The sequence below is a fragment of the Micromesistius poutassou genome (assembly GCF_964030765.1).
Source record: "Micromesistius poutassou genome assembly, chromosome: 10".
Classification (NCBI taxonomy): domain Eukaryota; kingdom Metazoa; phylum Chordata; class Actinopteri; order Gadiformes; family Gadidae; genus Micromesistius; species Micromesistius poutassou.
The window spans coordinates 8,463,394-8,486,358 of NC_140280.1; the positions used below are offsets into that span (position 1 = coordinate 8,463,394).

The 22,965-nt window shown below is 46.0% G+C and overlaps 1 protein-coding gene across 1 annotated transcript; it reads right to left on the reverse strand.

The window, feature by feature from the left end:
- Positions 1 to 4,461: 4,461 nt before the first annotated feature.
- Positions 4,462 to 19,291, reverse strand: crebrf (creb3 regulatory factor). The gene is made up of 9 exons (XM_084473843.1): positions 19,174 to 19,291; positions 18,653 to 18,778; positions 17,296 to 17,456; positions 15,766 to 17,009; positions 15,462 to 15,659; positions 14,997 to 15,186; positions 14,204 to 14,277; positions 13,869 to 13,988; positions 4,462 to 13,139 (listed from the first exon to the last, which is right to left on the reverse strand). Exons 1-9 carry the CDS (start codon positions 19,180 to 19,182, stop codon positions 13,021 to 13,023), a joined length of 2,241 nt encoding a protein of 746 aa, XP_084329969.1. The 5' UTR covers positions 19,183 to 19,291; the 3' UTR covers positions 4,462 to 13,020.
- Between the last annotated feature and the right edge of the window lie 3,674 nt (positions 19,292 to 22,965).

Sequence of the window (22,965 nt, forward strand, 5' to 3'; positions counted from 1 at the left end):
TGGTTGCGATATTCCTAAATCGTCGTCATCGCGAGTGTTATTCACTAATTCCACAAGAATTCCACACGAACAAGTTTGATACCCTCACGATTTTGCCTATATCGCATTATCAATTCACAGTCTTCCATTGTCTCCATAACATTTCGTCTCGCAGCCATTTTCCGATTATTTGTGAATAGGTCTTACTGAGTTAGGAGTCCTCTCGAGGACTTTTAAGCTCTCCTAGACTTAGGTGCTACTTTTAGGCCTAAAATACTTTGTGAATTGCTCTTAGTGAAAAAAGTTAGGAGTCCTAAATTTAAGACTGACACGCCCATTATTTTTAGGAGTTACTCCTAAATTCGCCACTTATGACCTACTTTTAGCCCTAAGATTCTTTGTGAATACGGCCCCTGGTCGGGAGCAGGTTTTCAGCTAAGATAAGCGCAGCTTCCTCGCCCCTCCGTTGACAATGACGTCACCATTTGTGGGTTTCCCCGTAGACCTCGGAGCCCGTATCAGTTAGTTAGTAAGTTACAAGTTGTAAGTTACAATTGTAAGTTACGTAAGCTACACGTTGTAAGTTACGTAATTTACATATGTTACGTAAGTTGTAAGTTACACGTTGTAAGTTGTTATATAAGTTACACGTTGTAAGTTACGTACGTTACAAGTTGTAAGTAACGTAAGTTGTAAGTTACAAGTTGTAAGTTACGTAAGTTATATAAGTTACACGTAACTTACGTAGGATACAAATGTAACTTACTAACTTACGTAAGTTACTTACAACTTGTAACTTATGTAACTTACGTAACTTACAACTTGGTTGTAAGTTGTTAGAGAGACCCCGCACGCGAGAGTGAAGCTTGTAACTTACGCAATTTACGTAACTTACATAATTTACGTAACTTACGTTAGCTACCTAAGTTACAAGTTACCTAAGTTACCTACAAGTTGTAAGTTGTAAGCTACAAGTAGTAAGTTACGTATGTTACGCAAGTTACATATGTTACGTAAGTTGCAAGTTACAATTTGTAAGTTACGTACGTTTTACAAGTTGTAAGTTCGAACTTGTAAAACGTACGAGTTACGTAAAACGTAAAGTTACGTAAGCTACACGTAAGTTACATAAGTTACATGTTGTAAGTTACGTAAGCTACACGGTGTAAGTTATGTAACGTCAGAGAACCGGACGCAGTCTAGTCTTTTCACCAAATGCAAGCTTTATGCAAGCTTATTGTGTTGCGTGTTATGCGCCATAACACCAACAGCAGAACGGTTATCCATATGTTCTTCACCCAGACATCGTGTACAAGCCCATTACTTTTAGGATTGATGAGTATTTGATCGTGAGAAAACATAGTTTTACCGCGAGTGAGTGTTTAAAAGAATGAATGAATGCGGGTGATGCTTGGTGCGCGTGTGTGTGCGCGCCCATCTGTCTAAACACACGCAAATTAAACACGTAACGCATAATGCAGTCCATGGCGATGTGTATTAAACTGCGGTCAAGCCAGCCGACACTTCGAAAACGACAGTCAAGGCAGCCGACCCAGCTTTTTGCTGTACGCGTATATACTAGCCATTACGGTAATAGCGTCTCAGAACTGTTTTTTTTTTTTAAATGCACTCGTCGGGTATACTAATTGACAGTCAATAGAAGCCTTATCAATTTAAAAAGAAACGCCCTGTTATCATAGACTAATTACACTTCAGGGTTATAGTACACGACCCCATAGACCGAGTCGGCAAGCAAGGAAACGTCACTTCCGGTCAGGGCCGTGGGGGAAAACAAACCGTTTTCCCCATACACACTCATGCAAAAAAGCGGTATTTTAAACCTTTGCCAAACGCTTGTCCGCTGTCATTTCTTGGTTTGAATCACTTGTATATGCTGTCAAAGGGCTATATATTAAAAAAATTATCATGATCGGGTCGATTGTTGTCCGTATATTTTTTAAAAAGTGGATCTTTCACAGTTGGTCTTCCCCCACAGCGTTGAGTCTCTTGCTGTCATGTCTTACTTTCAGTCACTTGTATGTGCTGACAAAGAGCTTTATCTTAAAAAACTTGAAATGTGTGACTGAAAGTAAGACATGACAGCAAGAGACAAACACTTGCCGCGTTTTTACGATATAGATCCGGCCGGCGACCAAGGGAACACCCACCTAGACTCAACGCTGTGGGGGAAGACCAACTGTGAAAGATCCACTTTTTAAAAAATATACGGACAACAATCGACCCGATCATGATAATTTTTTAAATATATAGCCCTTTGACAGCATATACAAGTGATTCAAACCAAGAAATGACAGCGGACAAGCGTTTGACAAAGGTTTAAAATACCGCCTTTTTGCATGAGTGTGTATGGGGAAAACGGTTTGTTTTCCCCCACGGCCCTGACCGGAAGTGACGTTTCCTTGCTTGCCGACTCGGTCTATAGTGTGACCCAGTAAGTTTCAAGACATTCTGATGTGTGGTTTCAAAATAAAAGTCCACCAAATATTAGCATATGAGACAAATTACATGTATTTGGATTTCAATCAAAAGAAAACGCCCTGTTATCCCAAACTAATTCCACATCAGGGTTATAGTACACGACCCCATAGTGTGACCCAGTAAGTTTCAAGACATTCTGATGTGTAGTTTCAGAATAAAAGTCCACCAAATATTAACATATGACACAAATTACATTAATTTGGATTTCAATTAAAATAAAACGCCCTGTTATCCCAGACTAATTCCACATCAGGGTTATAGTACACGACCCCATAGTGGGACCCAGTAAGTTTCAAGACATTCTGATGTGTAGTTTCAGAATAAAAGTCCACCAAATATTAACATATGACACAAATTACATGAATTTGGATTTCAATTAAAAGAAAACGCCCTGTTATCCCAGAGTAATTCCACATCAGAGTTATAGTACATTACCCCATAGTTTCACCCAGTAAGTTTCAAGACATTCTGATGTCTGGTTTCAAAATAAAAGTCCACCAAATATTAACATATGAGACATATTACATATGAATTTGGATTCAATTTAAAAGGAAATGCCCTCTTATCATAGACATTATATATTCAAATTAAAAGTCCTCTCAATGTAAAGATTTCTGATTGATTGACAACATTTCTAGGTATTATTGGTATAATAGTTTTGCCAGGTTTTGCCTAATTTGTTATTTAAAATATGTTAATATTTGGTGGACTTTTATTCTGAAACTCTAAATGGACTTACTGGGTCCCACTATGGGGTCGTGTACTATAACCCTGATGTGGAATTAGCTTGGGATAACAGGGCGTTTTCTTTTAATTGAAATCCAAATTCATGTAATTTGTCTCATATGTTAATATTTGGTGGACTTTTATTCTGAAACTACACATCAGAATGTCTTGAAACTTACTGGGTCCCACTATGGGGTCGTGTACTATAACCATGATGTGGAATTAATTTGGGATAACAGGGCGTTTTCTTTTAATTGAAAGCCAGATTCATGTAATATTTCTCATATGTTCATATTTGGTGAACTTTTATTTTGAAACCAGAAATCAGAATGTCTTGAAACTTACTGGGTCCCCCTATGGGGTCGAGTACTATAACCCTGATGTGGAATTCGTTTTGGATAACAGGGCATTTTCTTTTAATTGAAATCCAAATTCATGTAATTTGTGTCATATGTTAATATTTGGTGGACTTTTATTCTGAAACTATACGTCAGAATGTCTTGAAACTTACTGGGTCCCACTATGGGGTCGTGTACTATAACCCTGATGTGGAATTAGCTTGGGATAACAGGGCGTTTTCTTTTAATTGAAATCCAAATTCATGTAATTTGTCTCATATGCTAATATTTGGTGGACTTTTATTTTGAAACCAGACATCAGAATGTCTTGAAACTTACTGGGTCACACTATGGGGTCGTGTGCTATAACCCTGATGTGGAATTAGTTTGGGATAACAGGGCGTTTTCTTTTAATTGAAAGCCAGATTCATGTAATATTTCCCATATGTTCATATTTGGTGGACTTTTATTTTGAAACCAGACATCAGAATGTCTCGAAACTTACTGGGTCACACTATGGGGTCGTGTGCTATAACCCTGATGTGGAATTAGTTTGGGATAACAGGGCGTTTTCTTTTAATTGAAATCCAAATTCATGTACCCCCCCGAATATTGAAGGGTATTTCGCACACTGCCTATGACTAAAACTATGACTTACTGATTTGAACTAGAAATGTTTAACTTATATGTAAAACATATGTACAATGTTATCTAATGGATTAAAAAAAAATAATGATCCATAAATCATGTGATTCCATTTATTTATATCCCAAACTCCTAAAGATTCAGTAAGTTCCATGTGGTATAGACCTGGCAGGCTACTCATTTGAGCTGCTTTACATTCCCACATCTTCATTCTCAGATACAAGAAGACATAACACGAGATCAAGAACAGCAATGATGGTGGTTTGTAATATTTTATTACTTTGATATTAAAATCAATGAACATTTTGGGACTAGGGTGTTACAAGCAATAGGGTGGTACCAACTCCTGGCTGGTACGACATAGAAAAGACAGAAATCAATCCAAAACTAATAAAAAAAAAAAAAAAAGAGTGAAAGAAATAAAAGAGGCACATTAACACAACATGTCCTGGGGCCTTAATGTCAGCCCGACACCAGAGCTGGATGCTCTGGTCACAGCCTGTACAATGACCTAACCACGCCCTCCCCAACCTCCCCGTGCGCGTCCTAACACGCAGTGCCTTACAAAGGAAGAACAAACAGAACCAAAACAAAGTTTATAGTTAGAACAAAAAGTACAAACCCAGCACAACATTTATTACACAACATAAATATAGCAACTGTCAATATAGTTTTATCTGAACAGGCATATATTGTGAACTACAAATATAGACGTTGTCGCTAAAGAGAGGATTGCGTTAGTTTACGTTTCAGCAGGATGTCCTGCAGGTTTTATTTCCTTGTGAAATTATAATAATAATGATAATATTGTCACCAAGAGATCTATTACAGAGCACTTAGCAATGAAGTACAGTCTTCCTACACAGACAGAGAGAAGACCTAGGGCTATGGACGGGTCCATGCTGCTGGTCTACTCCACTAGGCTACCACACAGACAGAGAGAAGACTTAGGGCTATGGACGGGTCCATGCTGCTGGTCTACTCCACAAGGCTACCACACAGACAGAGAGAAGACTTAGGGCTATGGACGGGTCCATGCTGCTGGTCTACTCCACTAGGCTACCACACAGAAGCTTCAGCAGCACGGCTCACATGGTCACCTCCTGTTTCAATACATTTCCTTTCTTCTTCATGTTCAATGTTTGAAACAAAACCTAACCAGAGAGATAGTTCTTTTTTTGTTCCATGCATTTTGGAAAAGTCTGCAAGTAAATGTAAATCCTCGCAGAGTGTGGTGAATGAGTTGGACGTGCACGGATATAGACGAGGCCTTTTGCTCCGGCAGGGTCATTTATTGATGCATATTGCATCTGTCTGCAGAAGAGGATATTAAAAACCCCATGATGCATTGCATGGTGGGAGTGGGGGGTAAGGGGGTAAGGGGGTCTCTGCCCACCAGCCTTAAGTGAACACTGACTGACTGCTGGAGCTCCCTAACCAGGCCAACTACAAGTCCATGTCCCCATAGAGGCAGCCTTAACCCAATACAAAACCACTTTTCTATCCATGCACTAACTAGGTGCAATGTTCCCCGATGTGCTCAGGAAGGCTGAACCGAGAAACACCGCCACTCTGTGGCTCCAGAGGCCAATAGACTAAATGCCAAAGTTTCACAACGTTTGCACCATAGTCCGGTTTTCTCTGGTCACTGTCTTGACATGAAGCCACTGGTTCACACGTTACGAACCGTTTGTTGGTTTAACAGCCAGCAACTCTGGCCTTCTGAGAGATCTCATCTAGCAATACACAAAACACGACAGTAATAAAGGTATACACAATACGACTTGGAAATATAAAAAAATAAGTGCAACATCAACATAAATATAAACAATATTAATATTTTGGGACAGCGGCCTTATGGGGATACAATGATCGAGACTACTGACTGCATCTCTGACCACAAATATAAATCACGTTTTTTTCAGCCTGCCAACAGAATTCAATTGAATAAGAAGATGTGCGCTTGTTAAAGGAAATCTTCAACAGGAACATTTGACGCACACCAGTCCCCATCCTGGTGTGTCTCTTGTCCAGGAAGGCTAGTCTACAATCATGAGCCAAGCAGCACTAAAGACACGGCCCGTGTGAGCAGCCAGCACGGTGCCGGAGGGGAGACGGGCCGAGTCCTCTAATATAGCCATGGCTACTGCAGCTGTATTAGCATGTTAGCACCCAACCATTACATTAGCACCACAGTTAGCCTCCCTTCAGCCCCACGGCTCTGTGCCAACATTGAACTCTGAAGGAGGATCTGGCACTTTTACAACAGCTCCCTAACTAAAGGTCATTTGAAACCTTTTTAAAAGGTAATTTCGTTTTTTTCCTTTCATGATATTTTCTTTAGAATGTACACAATTGGCCGCAGCGCTGCACATCGTATTGGAAGCCATAGAAAGAGGCGAGAAAAGCATTGGTCAGTAAAGTCACTTCTGAATCAGTCCTAGGTCCTCCTATTGACACGAAACACACCAGCAACAGGCTGCAGCCAACACGTACTCAGTGTGGCCTAGTGGGCAGAGAAGGTTTATTAGAACCAGGTTTCCAGATTCAATATTGATTTATGAGTTTTATTTTTGCCATCATGTGCTTAATTAATACTCAAACCTCCAAGATTGATATTATAATTACAACAAAAAGTACTCAACACTAAACCAAAAGTGGTTTAATCAGAAGAATGTGTGTAATTTCGTAGTTTTAGAGGGGCCCTGCACTAAACTCAAAACATAGGGCCATGTTATGCAAAAGTAGTTTATATGTGGCTCAAGGCCAGTAATGTCAATTGAATCCAATCAGAAATTGTAGTATGTAGTAGTCATTGTAGTAATGTGTATCTGAGCAGGGGATGTCCCTGAGGAGGGATTTGGTGTTTGGTTGGTCTAACACGAGTCTCTGAAGGGGGGCCCCTTCCAGACGGACCGTTCAGATAAACTTTGTGTTCTCATTTGTTTGAGTAAGGCACCTGGTTCAGCAGGTATCATATTACAAATTAAATTTGTTTCTTTTTGAGACTTTGTAAAAAATAAATAATAATAAAAAAAAAATGGAAGGTGTGTGTTGACCTGCTATGATCTTGAAATTGAAACTTGTTTTATGTATATGGTAGCTGCATAATGCAGAGAAACCCTATTCAAACTACTTGGTAACCTTATCCTCAGTATCAGATGCATGTACAGAGTTCTTGGACAGAGAAGAAGAGAGAAAACTTGCAGTTTCTGTGTTGAGCATGAAAGCTGTGTTACTAGTGTCCACAGATGGTCTGGAAAGCAACACATTTCCTGTAACATGGGCCTCATCACAGACAATGCATGCACAGTTATCTTTCCAAAGGCATTCTCCTTATGGAAACAATGTATTTAACACATAAGGAACAAGGTGCACAGAACTGTCCTCTACACTGAGGAATTCTACAGGCAACAAGGGCAGACGACACCAGTAAGACAAACCAGAAAAATAAATAATAAAAACTATCTTAAAAGATCTTAAATACACACTCCGAGATTTGATATCATATCCAGCAGAGAAAGTAATTTGTAATAAATAGGATTGTTTATATTTATATTCACGATGGTAACACCTCCTATCCTGTTTATATATCTGGTTATTAAGCAATAATGCTTTGAATTAAGTCCTTGATTTCAAGGTGTTGTGAATTGTTGGTATACTGACCTATAAGTGAGATAATTTGATTATGGACACTGAAATCCAATCTCAATCTTGAGTCGCAAAACAAAACCACACAGAAAAATAACTGTTAATAATGCAAAAAAAACCCACAATTCCATCTTGGATAAAGCAAGAAACTGTCGTTCGATTGGTCCAACTGGGTTCTGTCCCGTTGCCTAGAAACATTTACTGCCAATCATTACAGCTGTTTAGTATGAATGTATTTCAATGTCAAATAGAATAGAATGTATTCACACGTATCAGCACCATCAAGGCAAACACTCGTTGAATTGAAACTTAAATCAGAGTCCAAACCTCCAAAAGGAACAGATTGTATGTTGTCTAGAAAAAAGGTAATTCCACAGCAGTGAAAATCCGTTGACTCCTCTTGAGTCAGTTGGCCCTCTTTCTGTTTGTGTAAAGAGCATTGCACCTTATTGATCTACATTGAGAATCCTGAACACACACACTTATGCAATATTTCTTGTACAGAGGAAACAATGGCGACTTTAACTTGAATACACAAATATATTTTCTTTTGATTTCATATGTCATATTACACCATTTTGAGCAGAAGAACAATGTACCCCTGATCTGCTGAAGAAGAGCTATATGGATGTAATCACTTGAGCTTTTATTGGACAAGAGTAGCACAAACTTTACACAATGAATTAGCTTAATTAAAGACTCTTTAGGTATCATAGTTTGAGAAAAAAATAAGGAAAACAGGGAACAATTTTACTGGCGCAGAATATCACTCCTACCCTCGACTGTTCAAATGCCACAGAGTCTTGTGGTTTGTTGTAAAGTTGCACAGCTTGCGCCCATCACGTAAAATGTAGAAACCTGCGAGCACCCCCTCTAGAACCAGCCTGGAGGTCCAGGACAGACCCCCCTCTCACGCCCCCCCTCTCCCGCCCCCCTACGGCTGGCTCCAACATAACAACTTAAACATAACAACAACAAGGGCCTATGGCGGCCTCTCACCAGACGGAGGTACAAAATAAAACTTTAGCTGAGAATATGCCTCAAATGTTTAAAGTGCCTGTTAAGTAGAAAGAAAGCCCACCGAGGAGGTGAAGTATTTGAATCCATTAGTCCCAATGTATTCCTCTTGCTCCTGCTACCTGGGTTGTGTTTGTTGAAGCCAATGAGGCCCTCACTGATTGGTTGGAGTTGACCGTATGCAGCAGGACGACACCAGCCCCGGGCAGGGCCCGTGCCGCTGCTATTTTATTTGACTGTGTGTGTGTGAAAAGGTTGTTTAAGAAGGCAATAAGGGTCCGGATTGAGTCTCCATTTGTAATTGGCTTTCCATACAGTACAGTGATATAGGAACTTTAATTTTCTCCCCCAGGGCCGCCGGGAAGAAGCTCTTTTCGTGGGTTATCCCCGCCGGCCGTGGGCTACTCTCCGCCTCGTTAAGTCACAAGTAGAAATCAGTTTATAAATGATAACAATATAGCTCTCTGGAGAAATGTCTACACTGTACATCACCCTGAAGAGGAAGCCAAAGCAGTGTCTTTTCCATAGGAAACCTCTACTGAAGGCAAATGAGTCATGATACCAAGGGAGGTTGACCTCTCAATCATTGTAAGGGCCCTGGAAGTCACACCAAACTGTACAGCGCACAACGCCACCGTGCCGTCCAGGCTGTCCCCAACCAGGCAACACACGACCACAGAAGAAGAAGGGTCATCTCAAGACAGGGGACCCTGAAGCCACACAACAATGTGCTATCATACAACACCTCATGTAATCACATGGCTTCAAACAGACCCATCGACTAGCCAGGCCACAGATCCACCTAGACAGGAAGTAGACCACACCAGGGCAGGAAGTAGACCTTGCCAGGGCTGGACTGTCTTATTCTAGCAAGTAATAATCGAGTACAGCGCAGCATTCACCCCAGGCCTCGTAGCAGCAAATGGAAGGGAAAAAACGCTTTTGTTGTTTTTTTTAGCTTTCTTTTTTTTTTCTTTTTTGGAACAAAGTGCTTTTTGTCTTTAAACATATAAGATATTATATTCTTTACATATATCTATATCTAACATTGAGAATATACATCTTAACTTATAGGCTATTTACAAAAATGAATGACAACTATGGAATAAGCTATGAGGCGGGGGGGGGGGGGGGGGGGGGGGAGGGGAGAGAGAGCAAGAGCGAGACAGAGAGAGAGAGAGAGAGAGCTACAACTGGACTCCTGGCAAATAGAATGATGGACAAGTTATGGTTGTAGTTTAAGAAAAAGCACCATTACTCCCTTCTTGGACTGAAACAAACTGCAGGAGTAAAACTAAATCATGTGGAACCCCAGCTGTTCTCAACAACCAGCACAGGGACACACGCTGCAAGGTCACTGAAAGCATCGACGGACGTAACATAAGAGCCCCCCCCCCACCCCAATGGGCGCCTGGGTCCAGCCAAGCCCCCCCCCCCCTCCAACAGGAGTGAGACGTCCCCTGAGGGAGGAGCCTTGGTGGTGGGAGGGGCCAGTATTCAGGGCTCCTCCTCCTCGAGTCAGGAGGAAGGTTCGATAAGCCGGGGCTCGGTTCAGTTCAAGCAGAGGTTGAACTTCAGACCAGCGGGACGTCACCTTCTCCCATGACCGCGCCGCTCCCCCTCAGTGGGAGGCTGCTAGTGAACAACAGCGCCACCACCACCCCCCCGTGGGGCTGAATCAGGCTTTATGGCACAATGCTCCAGAGGCTCTGTCTGTCTGTCTGTCTGTCTGTCTGTCTGTCTGTCTGTCTGTCCTGGGCCGGCGGTCAAAGACCAGCATCGGCGCTGTTGAGATTTTGCTGTGAGTCTTGGGATCCTGGCGACGTCACATCACACTAAAAGGTCCTGGAGGGTCTACCCTCAGACAGAAGGGGCCTGAGGGGCCTTCAGTCTTCCCTCAGACAGAAGGGGCCTGAGGGGCCTTCAGTCTTCCCTCAGACAGAAGGGGCCTGAGGGGCCTTCAGTCTTCCCTCAGACAGAAGGGGCCTGAGAGGCCTTCAGTCTGCCCTCCAGGAAGGCCCTGAGAGCCCTCCTCCAAACCAACACGTCTCTGTTCTAGCGGCACCAGAGGGGGTCAAAGGTTAGAACCTTCAACCAGAGTCCTCTCTGAGCCTCCCCCCCCCCCCCCCACGTTTCCTATGAAATACTTCCAAACCAACAGGAAATAGCCAATAGGGAGCTAAAATACAAAAATATAGCAAGGTCCTTTTTTTTGCTTGTTTTTTTGTACTCTTTCTATTCAGTTTAACGTCTTCAATGCAAAGATAGTTAAGAAATGTGTCATGCTTCATAACGAATCAATTGTCATGGAAAAGAAAGTGGCAAATCACCAAAGATATAGGGCGCGACTATATACAGTGTTTTAAAAACACATTTCAACACAATTCAGTTAATATTCTGCTCATAAACAAAATCTCCATACAGAAATATAGTTAACACAAATAGATAACATTTTGGTTATTGTCAGTGAAACGTTGACAAAACAAGAACAAGACAGAAATCCAATATAGCTTATCCACTAGCGCTTGTCCTACTCAAGCCCACCACAAACGAGCTAGTAGCAGGAGGACTCAGGAATGAAGCGTTACTTAGCAACATATCTACTTGTGAAGCCCACTAAGATGGTAGGAAGTTCATTAGTAAATAAGAAAACAATAAAAGAAAGTTAAAGAGTAGATTTATGCTCCTTTTCTGTACAGAATTGGACCCAAGCTAATTTCACAGTTCTACGAAGTTCCCTGCCCCCCCCCCCCCCCCATGTGTTACATTCAATACGGCGTCAGGTAAGCTGTGCAAATCCTTACTTTTACTGGCTAGTCGCCATTTCGTTGCATGTGTCTTTGGTACAAAAACAATCAAAATATATAGTGTGCAAATCTTTTCTTTTTTTTGTAACTAAAATATCGTCTAACCTCTCCCGTTCCCAAAGACAAGAGTACCAAAAACCAAAGTCACCTTTTTGCAGAGCCCTCCTATATACACAGACTCTGTGGCATCACACGTTGGTAGGTTCCTTTTCCATGTACATTCAGACCACCTTTTTACAGCTGAACTACACAACCCCAACGCTGTGACCTCTGGGGACCTCTGTTGCTCGTAGACCCGCCCACTCAACATCAAGTGGTTCTGATTGGCTGATCCTTCGGGAGCTTAGACCAATCTTGTCTCTCCTTTTCTTTTTCTTTTTTCATTCATTTTTTTTTATCCTCGTTCTCCCTACCTCTCCTCTCATGCAAACGCACACGCACACACATATGCGCGCACACACACACATATGCGCGCACACACACACACAAACACATACGCACACACACACACACACAAACAAGGCACAATGAATAGAACTGGGATCAAACACCAGTATGAACCAGACGGTGAGTCTGGTCACTTCTTACAACAAAAGGGGAAGTGGAGGGTTCCAGAGGAGAGCACCATTCACCTCTAGCGCCCCCTGGCTGTCTGCTCCTCAATGGCGATTCAAACCAGAGCTCCTGGTCAGCGCCGGCTCCTGTTCACCTTCGCTCCCACTTCTTTCTATTGAAAGGACGGCTCTTAAAACGGTACGGGGGTGGATGCTTGATGGGCTCTCTAAGAGTAGAAGAGCAGTGCTCTGTTGGTAACTTCATAATCATACATTGAAGCAAGGTCACATACATTACAAATCCTTCAGCATTTGCTGCACAAACCAGTGGTTGTACAGACCCCGGGGCCCGTTTGGTGTTGACGTGGTTAAATATAGAGCCGTCTCCAAGGTGAATCACGGTTACGATGACCTCAGCGGCCAACTTCCTAGTCCCACATGACTTAACGCTATGACCCAGAGAGCTGAGCCCTCGCCGACCCAGACGCGCCGCTACGCTAAACACCAGCCACCACAGATCAGCAATGTCATTGGCTCCACACACATAATCCCCCGCGGGCTCGTCGTTCGGTGGTGAGATGAGGACATGGTCTCTCTGCGGCCCCGCCGCGGACGGCGGGGACAGAGGGTAGGCGTGCACGGCAAGCACACATCCATACACACAAGGGAAGGGACGCGCTTGTGTGTGGTGTGTGTGTGTTTGTGTGTTCTAGTGGGGAGGGGCATGCAGGAGGACATAGTTACAGTGACATAGTACGGTGGTAACTGGCCACTCCTATCCGTGGACCGGACCCCCTCCGAGGTCTAGCTCCGGGAGGTGGGAACCCGCAGGCCCACCAGGCCCCCCGTGGGGTCCCCCTGTCCCGTGTTCTCCAAGATCTGGTTCACAAAGTCCGAGGTCTGCCCGGCCACGGGGGAGGACACTGCAAGGACCAGGAGAAGGACATCAGGGTTATTATAGGCTTTGCCCCATACCGTCTAGCACAGCAACACACGGTCATCCACTGGTGCCTTCTCTGCTACCTACTGTATAAAACAAACTGACTTTGATTGATTCATTTAGTGCCAATACATTTACATCACGTTCAATTCCTGTTTCATATTTTAATCAATTACAAAGTTCTCCAGGTAAGATCCCAAAGCTTTAGGGATAGAGAGAGCAGAAGAGAGCAAGCTTTTTAATCCAAACAACCCAAAGAACATCCCCTCCCTCTCTCCTCCCTTCATCTCTCCTCCCTCCCTCCCGCCCTTTCTGCTCCCTCCCTCCCTCTCTCTCTCTGCTCCCTCCCTCCTCCCTCCCTCTCTGCTCCCTCCCTCCTCTCCCTCCCTCTGTTCCATCCCCCCTCCCTTCCTCCCTCCCTGCTCCCTCTCCCTCTCTGCTCCCTCCCTCCCTCTCTCTCTCTCTCCCTCTCTCTGCTCCCTCCCTCCCTAACCCTTTTCATTCATGCTCCTGTGAGTGACAGGTCTAAAATTGAAATAGCCTCATACAGAGCCAGGTGCAGTCAACTCAACCGACACGCTCACAGCGCGTGATGGACATGGTCCGTCTGACCGGTGACCCGCACATGACGGCTAAGAGCCAGCAGCCTGCACCACATACTATGGAGGTGGCTGGAGTGTCTTCACACACCACCACGTCCCCAAGGACTCACCGAGCGTCTCCTGGACCAGCCGGTCCAGGGTGTCGGCCATGTCGGTGGCCTGGGGGGAGCAGTCCTTCACGCGTGTCACAATTTCCTCCTTGATGGCATTGATCACGAACAGCAGCCGGTCTACAGGTCACATGGCCAAACACGTCACAACACACACACACAGCATCCCGTGTTTCATTGATTAAATTAATTAGTGAATATCTGTCTATCTATCCATATACACACGTTACAATCTTTCAGTAAAGGTCAGTCACTCATTCAGGGATGATCTCGGTATATTCTGAGCATGCGGTCTATTGCTGTAGTGTGGTGTTGGCGCTGCCATGGTAACGTACCGTACTCCGTGCTCAGCCCCCACAGCTTGACCTTATTAGCTTCATACTGGGCCTTCTTCTTCAGCCGGCACGCTCTGGACACACACACACACACACACACACACACACACACACACACACACACACACACACACACACACACACACACACACACACACACACACACACACACACACACACACACACACACACACACACACACACACACACACAGGAGATACAGACATGAACACACACACATGATATACACACATGAGATACACACAGGAACACACACATGCAAGAAATACACTCATGAACAAACACAGGAAATACACACATGAACACACCAAACACACAAACAAACACAGGAGATACACACATGAGATACACACAGGAACATACACAGGAACACACACATGGCACTTGTTAGCAGAGTGGAGCTGTGTTTCAGGAAAACGCGATAGAAGGAGATAGTGACAATACAATGCAATACATTCAGTACAGTGCACCCTTCCATCCATACAAACGCATACAAATATACAAGTATGTGCATCAGATCTGACATTTTAATGCAAAGAGGGGGGTACAATTAAGTTCCTTTGACATTCTCGTTAAGAGAAAATGGGCTCATGCTATGTTACCGTGTCAACCAGGGGATAAAGCACAATTTCTTGGTGATCCAAGTTCACTTTTTATAACAGAGTCACAAACCCATAACCTGAACCGAGAACATGGCGTACAATGCAGAACCAAGCCCTGGTACAACGCCCTAGCACTGTACCATACGAGCTGGGCGTGTGGAGCCACGTACCTGGAGGCCAGCTTGTTCTTCTCCTTGCGGGAGCGGGGCCGGGCGGTGAGGGGCAGCTCGCTCACCGGGGTCAGGTCGCTGATCACCTTGTTCAGCTTGCGGAGCTCGGTGCCGATGGTCAGCAGCTTGCGGGGGTTGGGAGTCAGGTCCTCCACGTCCGTACGCCGGGACTTCTTCAGCTTGTACTTTCCTAGGGGGCGGGAAACAGGCTGGACCTTAGCTTCAGCCTCACCTCAGTAAGGCGGTGCTTCACGGTGTATCTATGTCCGTGTGCATTTGATCGGAAAAAAATGGCCATGACTGTTTGGGACCGTACGATAAAACTGAAGACTCACTCGAAATGGATTCCAAATAAAATTCAAAAATTCAAATCCCAACTTTATTCATGTAACAACTGCTACAGATGAACCATAGGTCAGACTCCACCAGAGTGGAGCGTGGTGCCGGTGATCAGGGAGGACTCACCGTGCAGTGGCCCGTTCTTCTGGTACAGGTTGCTGGGCAGCGTGTGGCGGTCCCACTCGGACGGCTTCAGCATGCGCTCCTGCTTGGAGGGGGTGAGCTGCTCGCTGTACTCCCAGAAGTAGCGGCGCTTCCCTCGCTTGCGACTGGACACGCCCGCCGTCAGGCCTTTGATGTCCTCCACCAGCTCCATGTCGTAGCCTGGGGGCACAGAGGGGCAGCGGGGGGGGGGGAACAATTGGTGTTTGGTTCAGGTTTGAATGGTGCAGAATGTCTACCTGGAGGCAAAGAGATTCATGTCAGCTACCTGGTTCAGAGAAGGCGTCGCTCATGTCGTCATCCTTGTCGGCTTCGTAGTCGTCGTCCTCTTCCTCCTCCTCCTCCTCCTCTTCTTCGTTCTCGGAAAGCTCATGCTCGCTGCCGAACCCCTCGTCGTGGTCTTCGTCGTCCAGCTCTAGCCCCTCTCCCTCCTCCTCCTCCTCTTCTTCCTCCTCCGCCGCCGCCTCCCCGTCTTCCTCCTCCTCCTCCTCCTCCTCCTCTTCCTCCTCCTCCTCCTCCTCCTCTTCCTCCTCCTCCTCCTCCTCCTCTTCCCCCCCCTCCCCCTCCGGGAGGGGGGGGGCCCTGCCGGCCAGTCTGGCCTGGGTCAGGAACAGGGAGTAGTTGTGTTCCTCCTCCTTGCTCTTCTCGGCGCTCTCCTCATCCATGGGGACGCTGGCGCACACCAGGCCCACGGGCCCCGGCCCTTGGGCGTGGATCCCCTGGGCGTGGCTCTCCGGGGCCTCGGTCTTGGGGGCCGCGGCCGCAGACCTCCCTACCGAGGCAGCGGGCGGCTCCCTCCTCCCCGGCCCCTCCCTGCCTCCGCGGAGAGGAGCGCACGCCGCCGCCGCGCCGGCGCCCGGGCTGCTGCCTGAGGTGGAGGCCATCTCCTCTGGAGGCTGGGAGAGGGGCAGGGGGACGTCCGACCCCTTGACCTCTGGGTGCCGGTGGAGGACGTCCGTCTGCGTTTGGTGGGCGGCGCTCACGCGGACCTTGGCCTTCCGTACGAAGAGCGAACCGTGAGAAGGCGGGGCCACCATCATGGCCTGGTGGCTGGCCTTGGTCTTGAACTGAGCGTGGACGTGGTCCTGGGTGAGCGTCAGCGGCCTCTGGGTCTTAGCCATGGTCTCCGTGCTGGAGGCCACCGGCCAGGTCGCCTTCTGGGAGCCCTCGGGGAAATCGGGCAGCGGGCCTCCGAAGGCACGGGACAGCGACAACGGAGGAGCGGGCGAGGGCCGCGCGGCGGGGTGCCCCGGGCCGGGGCTGAAGCCCGGGGGCCTCTTGTGGCCAGGGGGCGGGGGCAACAGAGACTGGGGCGGGGGGCCGGGCGGCAGCAGCTCGGTGGAGGGGTAGAGCACCTCGCCGACCGGCTGAGAGTCCTCACTGTTGAGCTGGGCCAGGGTCGGCGTGCGGCCGATCACCTCCTCGTCCTGGTAGGGGCTGGAGAAGTCGTCCAGACCCAGGAAGTCCACCTCTTTGGTGCCCCAGATGTCACAGCTAGCCAGCCGTGTGTATCTACCAGACAGAGACAACATGAGGTCCCCCGCAGCACGACACTTGTACAGATTGCCCTGAAATTCTTTAGGGCAATTTGGAACCGTTTTTGAATTTTTTTGCATTAAAACAAAGACAGGTGTGTGTGTGTGTGTCTGTGTGTGTGTGTGTGTGTGTGTGTGTGTGTGTGTGTGTGTGTGTGTGTGTGTGTGTGTGTGTGTGTGTGTGTGTGTGTGTGTGTGTGTGTGTGTGTGTGTGTGTGTGTGTGTGTGTGTGTGTGTGTGTGTGTGTGTGTGTGAGCACGCACCTGGTCAGGTCTTCCCAGTACGAGTCCCATTGCTCGAAGGCCGATCCGCTGCAGACCGCCTCACACTCCCCTCCCATGCCACTCATGTGCTCTGTGCAGCCCTCGGCCAGCCCGGCCCCTCCCTCCCCGCGGGGGCTCTGCCGTGGGCCCATGTCACGGTCCTGAGGAGAGGAGACAGCGTTTAGCTTACGGCAGAGCCAGGCTGGAGACCGTCTCTGTATGTTGGTGTGCCACTACGGCCAAATGACAAAGACAGGCTTTCATCATTCCTTTGTATCCTGATACGGATGTAGACTCCATGAAACGGTTCATAGACAGGACTTTCTAATCCAAAAAAAACGTGGATTAAACAAAGCAATGAATTGGTTTCTTGCCTAAAAATGACATACCCAAAATCAAACATTAATAGTGCCCCAAATGTGTAAATAGCTATTCAAACCCTGAAGTTCTGTGTTACTATTGTGAGGTGCTACCTAAACTGGGATGAAACCACTGAAGAAGATGAGACAATCATATGTACAGTACACAAGACCTCAGGTCACTGGGCATATGTTCAACACATCTAGGGTTATTACAGTTAGATGATATGAGTGAATATAAAATCCTCCAGGCGAGAGCAGGAACAACACATCAGATCACAGGGACCCTTGCCCTGTGTGTCCCAGCCCAACACCCACATAGTGTAGGTGGTCTGTCTCCTATAGGAGAGCGCTGCACGGCGCCAGGCAACACATCACGCAACAGGCTTCGTACCAGGGCGCGAGGAAAGGTGTGATGTTATTTATTGCTCATATACCAATAACTAAGAAGATATTATCCAAAATGTGTTGGCACTTGCTTATGATTTGAAATGCATAATGCATGATGCCAGGTGTATTATAGACTCACACACATATTAAGGTTACAACCAGTAACCCACTCTCCTCCAAGCATCTGCTCCTTGAACCATTTCAATCACCACCATCTAGTGTGCCTCTGTTTCTAGTTTGTGGAAAGGTCGAGAAGAGAATCTAAACAGCCTGGATCTAAACAGCACCTCTACTGGTAAACTCCATGTAACTGCAGGTGTGGCTGTTAGTGGTGGAAGCTGACGTGTGTTGCAATACAAGGATCTGATCAGAAAACACAAAATAAGAAAGAATGTTGTGTTTCAAGATGTCGCTTTTTTGTTAAGATGTCCCGTGAAGATTGGGCATGGAAATTGTGGTCACAAGATACGAGTTTTCACTGGACATCATATAAGCTAGCCTAGTGCTTGGTTTTTATGTGTTCACTGTGGACATGATATAGGCTAGCCTAGCGCATGGTTTGTGCGTTCCAGATCTCACACTACGTGTCTACGTGCATGTGTACTCACCAGTTCATACATGAAGTCGGGGTCAGAGCTGCTGCTGAGCAGGTCAGTACTGGTCAGGGCTTGGTCAGCAAATGAATAGTTCTCGAATGCGTCCCCAAAGGGTGGCTCCATCCCACTGATGCTAGGCTGCAAACACAATGGAAATTAACTGGCTGAGAAATGCAACAGTCACATAGAGATGAAAGACTTAGAATATACATTTGGTAATAACACATTAACATCAATTAATGTTCCATGTATTGAATATACCTTGTTAACAACAATTCATCACTTTTTACTGACTTAGTAACTACTTCCCATTGCAATTATTCCACAGAGCAAACAATCGCATTTTCCGTATTTTGTGAAAAAGACCTAAAAGCTACAGTTTTTACAGTCTTTACAAAATGAGGCACTGGCATAGACGTTACATATCATGTTTTATCAGAGATGACATGAAGATGATGAAATGAATCAAAACCTGTGGAGTCGGAAGCAGGGGGTCAACAGCATCACCCCCCCCCCCCTCGCCCAGCACATACCTGAGGCATCGCCAGACTCAGCTGGCGATGGTCCCAGGGGGGGGGGGGGGAACCTCTGGGCCTCCTCTCCAGTCCCAGCAGTGTGAGGCTGAATGTGGCCAGCAGGGGCGCTCGGTGCTGGGGGCACGACGGCAGCCACAGAGATCTGCAGTCTCTGCAGCCTGCGGGCCTGGGAACGGGATGTGGCTGCTGGTGGTCCGCTGGGCTGTTCTGCTGGACTGGGGGTCTCGCTGTGCTTCGGATCTGGGGTGGACAACGTGGAAATGACGATGTGAACTAAATAATATGAAGCTTGGAAACATGGTTGTAGATTCATAAATGGTATACTACTGCGTATTTCAATGCAGTTTTACAATCTTTCAAAGAGAGGTTGCTGCCATGTGCCGACGTTCATCTGGGCAAAACAATGGATGCTGATTCAGTCTTTAAAAAGGCAACATGAAGATGGTCTATATTGTTTACTGATTAATGTGGACCTACACAACAGCTCCTTCTACTACAAATGTATTCTGGAGTCACAGCTAAAAACCCTTCAACTCAACCTGAGCATGCTCAAACACTTCTTGTCAAACAACACTGTGACGTTTATTACGCCTCTTGATGTGACGCCTGTCTTTGAGCTTGAGGTCTTCTTCCCTGCAACGAGCAAGATGCAAGAGTTGCTCGTGTACATACATACCAAACAGTACCGCCTCGCTTTCAACAAGTGACAATGTGCACTGTGCAATGGACAGAAAATTCAGCATAACAGGAAGTCCAAGTCAGCTACTTCTCATCTCTCCTCAGTCCTTCTCTTTCCACATCTTTCATCAGCCCAATGACGACAGCCCTCATCTCCTACCCTCTTCCCTCCTCTGTTTCAACAGCCCTGCTCAGTGTACAGAGCTCTAAGGCTGGCCTCTTCCCTGCTCAGTGTACAGAGCTCTAAGGCTGGCCTCTTCCCTGCTCAGTGTACAGAGCTCTAAGGCTGGCCTCTTCCCTGCTCAGTGTACAGAGCTCTAAGGCTGGCCTCTTCCCTGCTCAGTGTACAGAGCTCTAAGGCTGGCCTCTTCCCTGCTCAGTGTACAGAGCTCTAAGGCTGGCCTCTTCCCTGCTCAGTGTACAGAGCTCTAAGGCTGGCCTCTTCCCTGCTCAGTGTACAGAGCTCTAAGGCTGGCCTCTCACCTCCTCAGAGCGTACAGAGCTCCAAGATACTTTATGTGCAGTGAGCTGCTAATTCTGAAACCAAAATATGATATTTGTATTTATTATCAGAGTGTTGTTAAATGTCCACATCTGGCTCATGTGTTTTTGAAAGAACGACTTCCATTTAGACAATGCTACATCCCATCCCAACATGCCTTTTCCGCTATACTGAAAATGACACATGCAGCACATGCATTTCCTTTCTGAACACACTGTGTGTTTCATTTCTTCTTCTTGTTGATAATACTACAAACCACATGCTAACTTGTATTGGATAAGATACTAAACACATGGATGTGTATACTAACTAAACTAAAAAGGCTAAAATGAAACTAGTTGAATGGGTAGCTGGTTCATGAGGACAGCCGTGGGGCAGTGCCTGGGAAGGTGGCTGTGCTGGTACAATGGCCCATTGATGCCCATGGGCATGTAGACTTAAAGTTATTAAACGTAACCCCAGGGCCTGGGCATTAACAGATGACCAAGTATTCTGCTGTAAGCCCCTGCAAACACAGACAGACACACTAGACAAGCATGAACCTCACCACAAGAACAGAAGAATTGCATCATTTCCTGCATCATGCTACATTTGATCAGGGTCAGGGGAACTTTTCTTCACCATTAAGAACCTCTCCCATGCCCCCCCCCCCCCCCCCCCCCCCCACACACACACACACACACACAGCAGGATGAGAATAAATAGCCTATTATTATCAGTACATAAGTTAATCCTTGTACTTTAATACTGAAAACACGCAACTTATTGACCATTACTGCAAGATAGAATTATTGGCAAGTACTATCCACATAAAAAGTAAAAGCTTTGTATATAACTAACCCTCATACTTTCTATATCCTCCTCTATGTTAAATGTATTGTATACACATTGCTACAAAAGTGACAACGAAAGAAAGTATCAGTACCAATCAAATATGGTATATGTAACAATTACAATTGCATACCGTTAATCCTCTGTTGGTGGGTATTGCATGAGAATTGGTATTTGGTTGAGATGCAATATCAACGTGGTTTAACAACCACTAGTTATGAGGTAATATTTTATTTGTTGTCGTTGTTCAGCCCTGGTGCAGAGTCTATAACATACAGTGCTTACTTCTGTAAGTCTCTTAAGACAGCAGGCGAAGGTGAGCTGGGCCCTCGGTTTATTGAGTCTAGGTCTTGGTGGTTAATGTATGTATGTTTTATAGCCGTATCCAGTCATGACAAAACCCAGCATTTCTTGCACAATTAGGCATAGAAGCTTAATAATAAATAATGACAGCATCACAAGACAATGTCATACAGAAAATGAATTTCTCCCAAATCCCATTTTTTTAACCTAACGCGTGTCATAAGTAGGTTACAATTTATGTTTCGTTCGGATTACCTTTTAAATTAAATAGACTAATACAAAATAGTTTGTTAAAATGCTTAAAACATGTCACCTAAAAAAGCACCCACCTCTATGCAGGCACCACTAGCAAAGCCTTGCCAGTTGCCACCAGTCTACCGTCAAGATACAGTCTGTGCAAAACAAAACAAATCCTCAGACTAGTTTTACTGCGCCCACACCCACGTAAGTCCTGCACAGGATTGGTCGAATAAAGCTCCAGTTCCGCCCCTGAGCCTTTACGTATGGCCCTGCAATGCTGTCACTCTAATCGCTGCTTCACGATAAACACAACCCATTTCAAGCTAGGTTGAGATGGAGACAGAAGATAAACAATTCGGAGGCCTGTGTTTGGCCTAGATAGCTTCTACCAGTCCCAAACACATTTACTAACATCTACTAACCCCTAAACATGGTAATGCTCGATTACTCTGATGCTTTATCGTTATTCGACACACACCAATAAACAAAGCCAATCTCGGACCAGCATTTATCTAATAAAATACGCGTAACCAAACAGACCAGCAAACCAAACCCAACACTCACAACAAAGCAGAACGTTAACGTACGGTGAATAAATAAAACGTTAAGACCGCGAGAACGAGATGTTCTGTACGGAGCCTCGATCACATGGAACCTTCTCGCTCACGAGCTCCTCCATCAGGTCCGGGGGGGGGGCGTGGACCGTGGTCTCGAGCTGCTCTAGCGGTCTGGGGGGGGGGCGTGGACCGTGGTCTCGAGCTGCTCTAGCGTTCCGGGGAAGGGGGGGGCGGGGGGCATGGACCGTGGTCTCGAGCAGACTGGGACACTGACGGATGTCATGTTCATGCGGTCAACACCAGCTTCATAACGAGGTAGCGCGTTAATTAGTGAAGACCAACCGCAGGACAAAGTGTCCACTTCTGTAACTTGTACATTTCGATCCCAACACATGTCCTATAGAAGTACAGGTGGACCTCCTGCTATCGGGGGGCATGAACCTCCACACTGTCACCATCTGATGAAGACAGAATGACAGGGTGTTCTGACAGCGTGTTGGACGGAGAGCTGCTGAATTAACCCTTAACTGTGCTTTAAAAACATTAGTAGAAAAACTACTACAAACCCCCGCTAGAATAACCTCGGTATTCTTCCCCCTTCTCCCTTCTCCATGTAATGTTTAATATTCTGAGTCCTGCTTCCTCCCCTTCCTCCCCTTCCTCCCTTTCCTCGGCTCC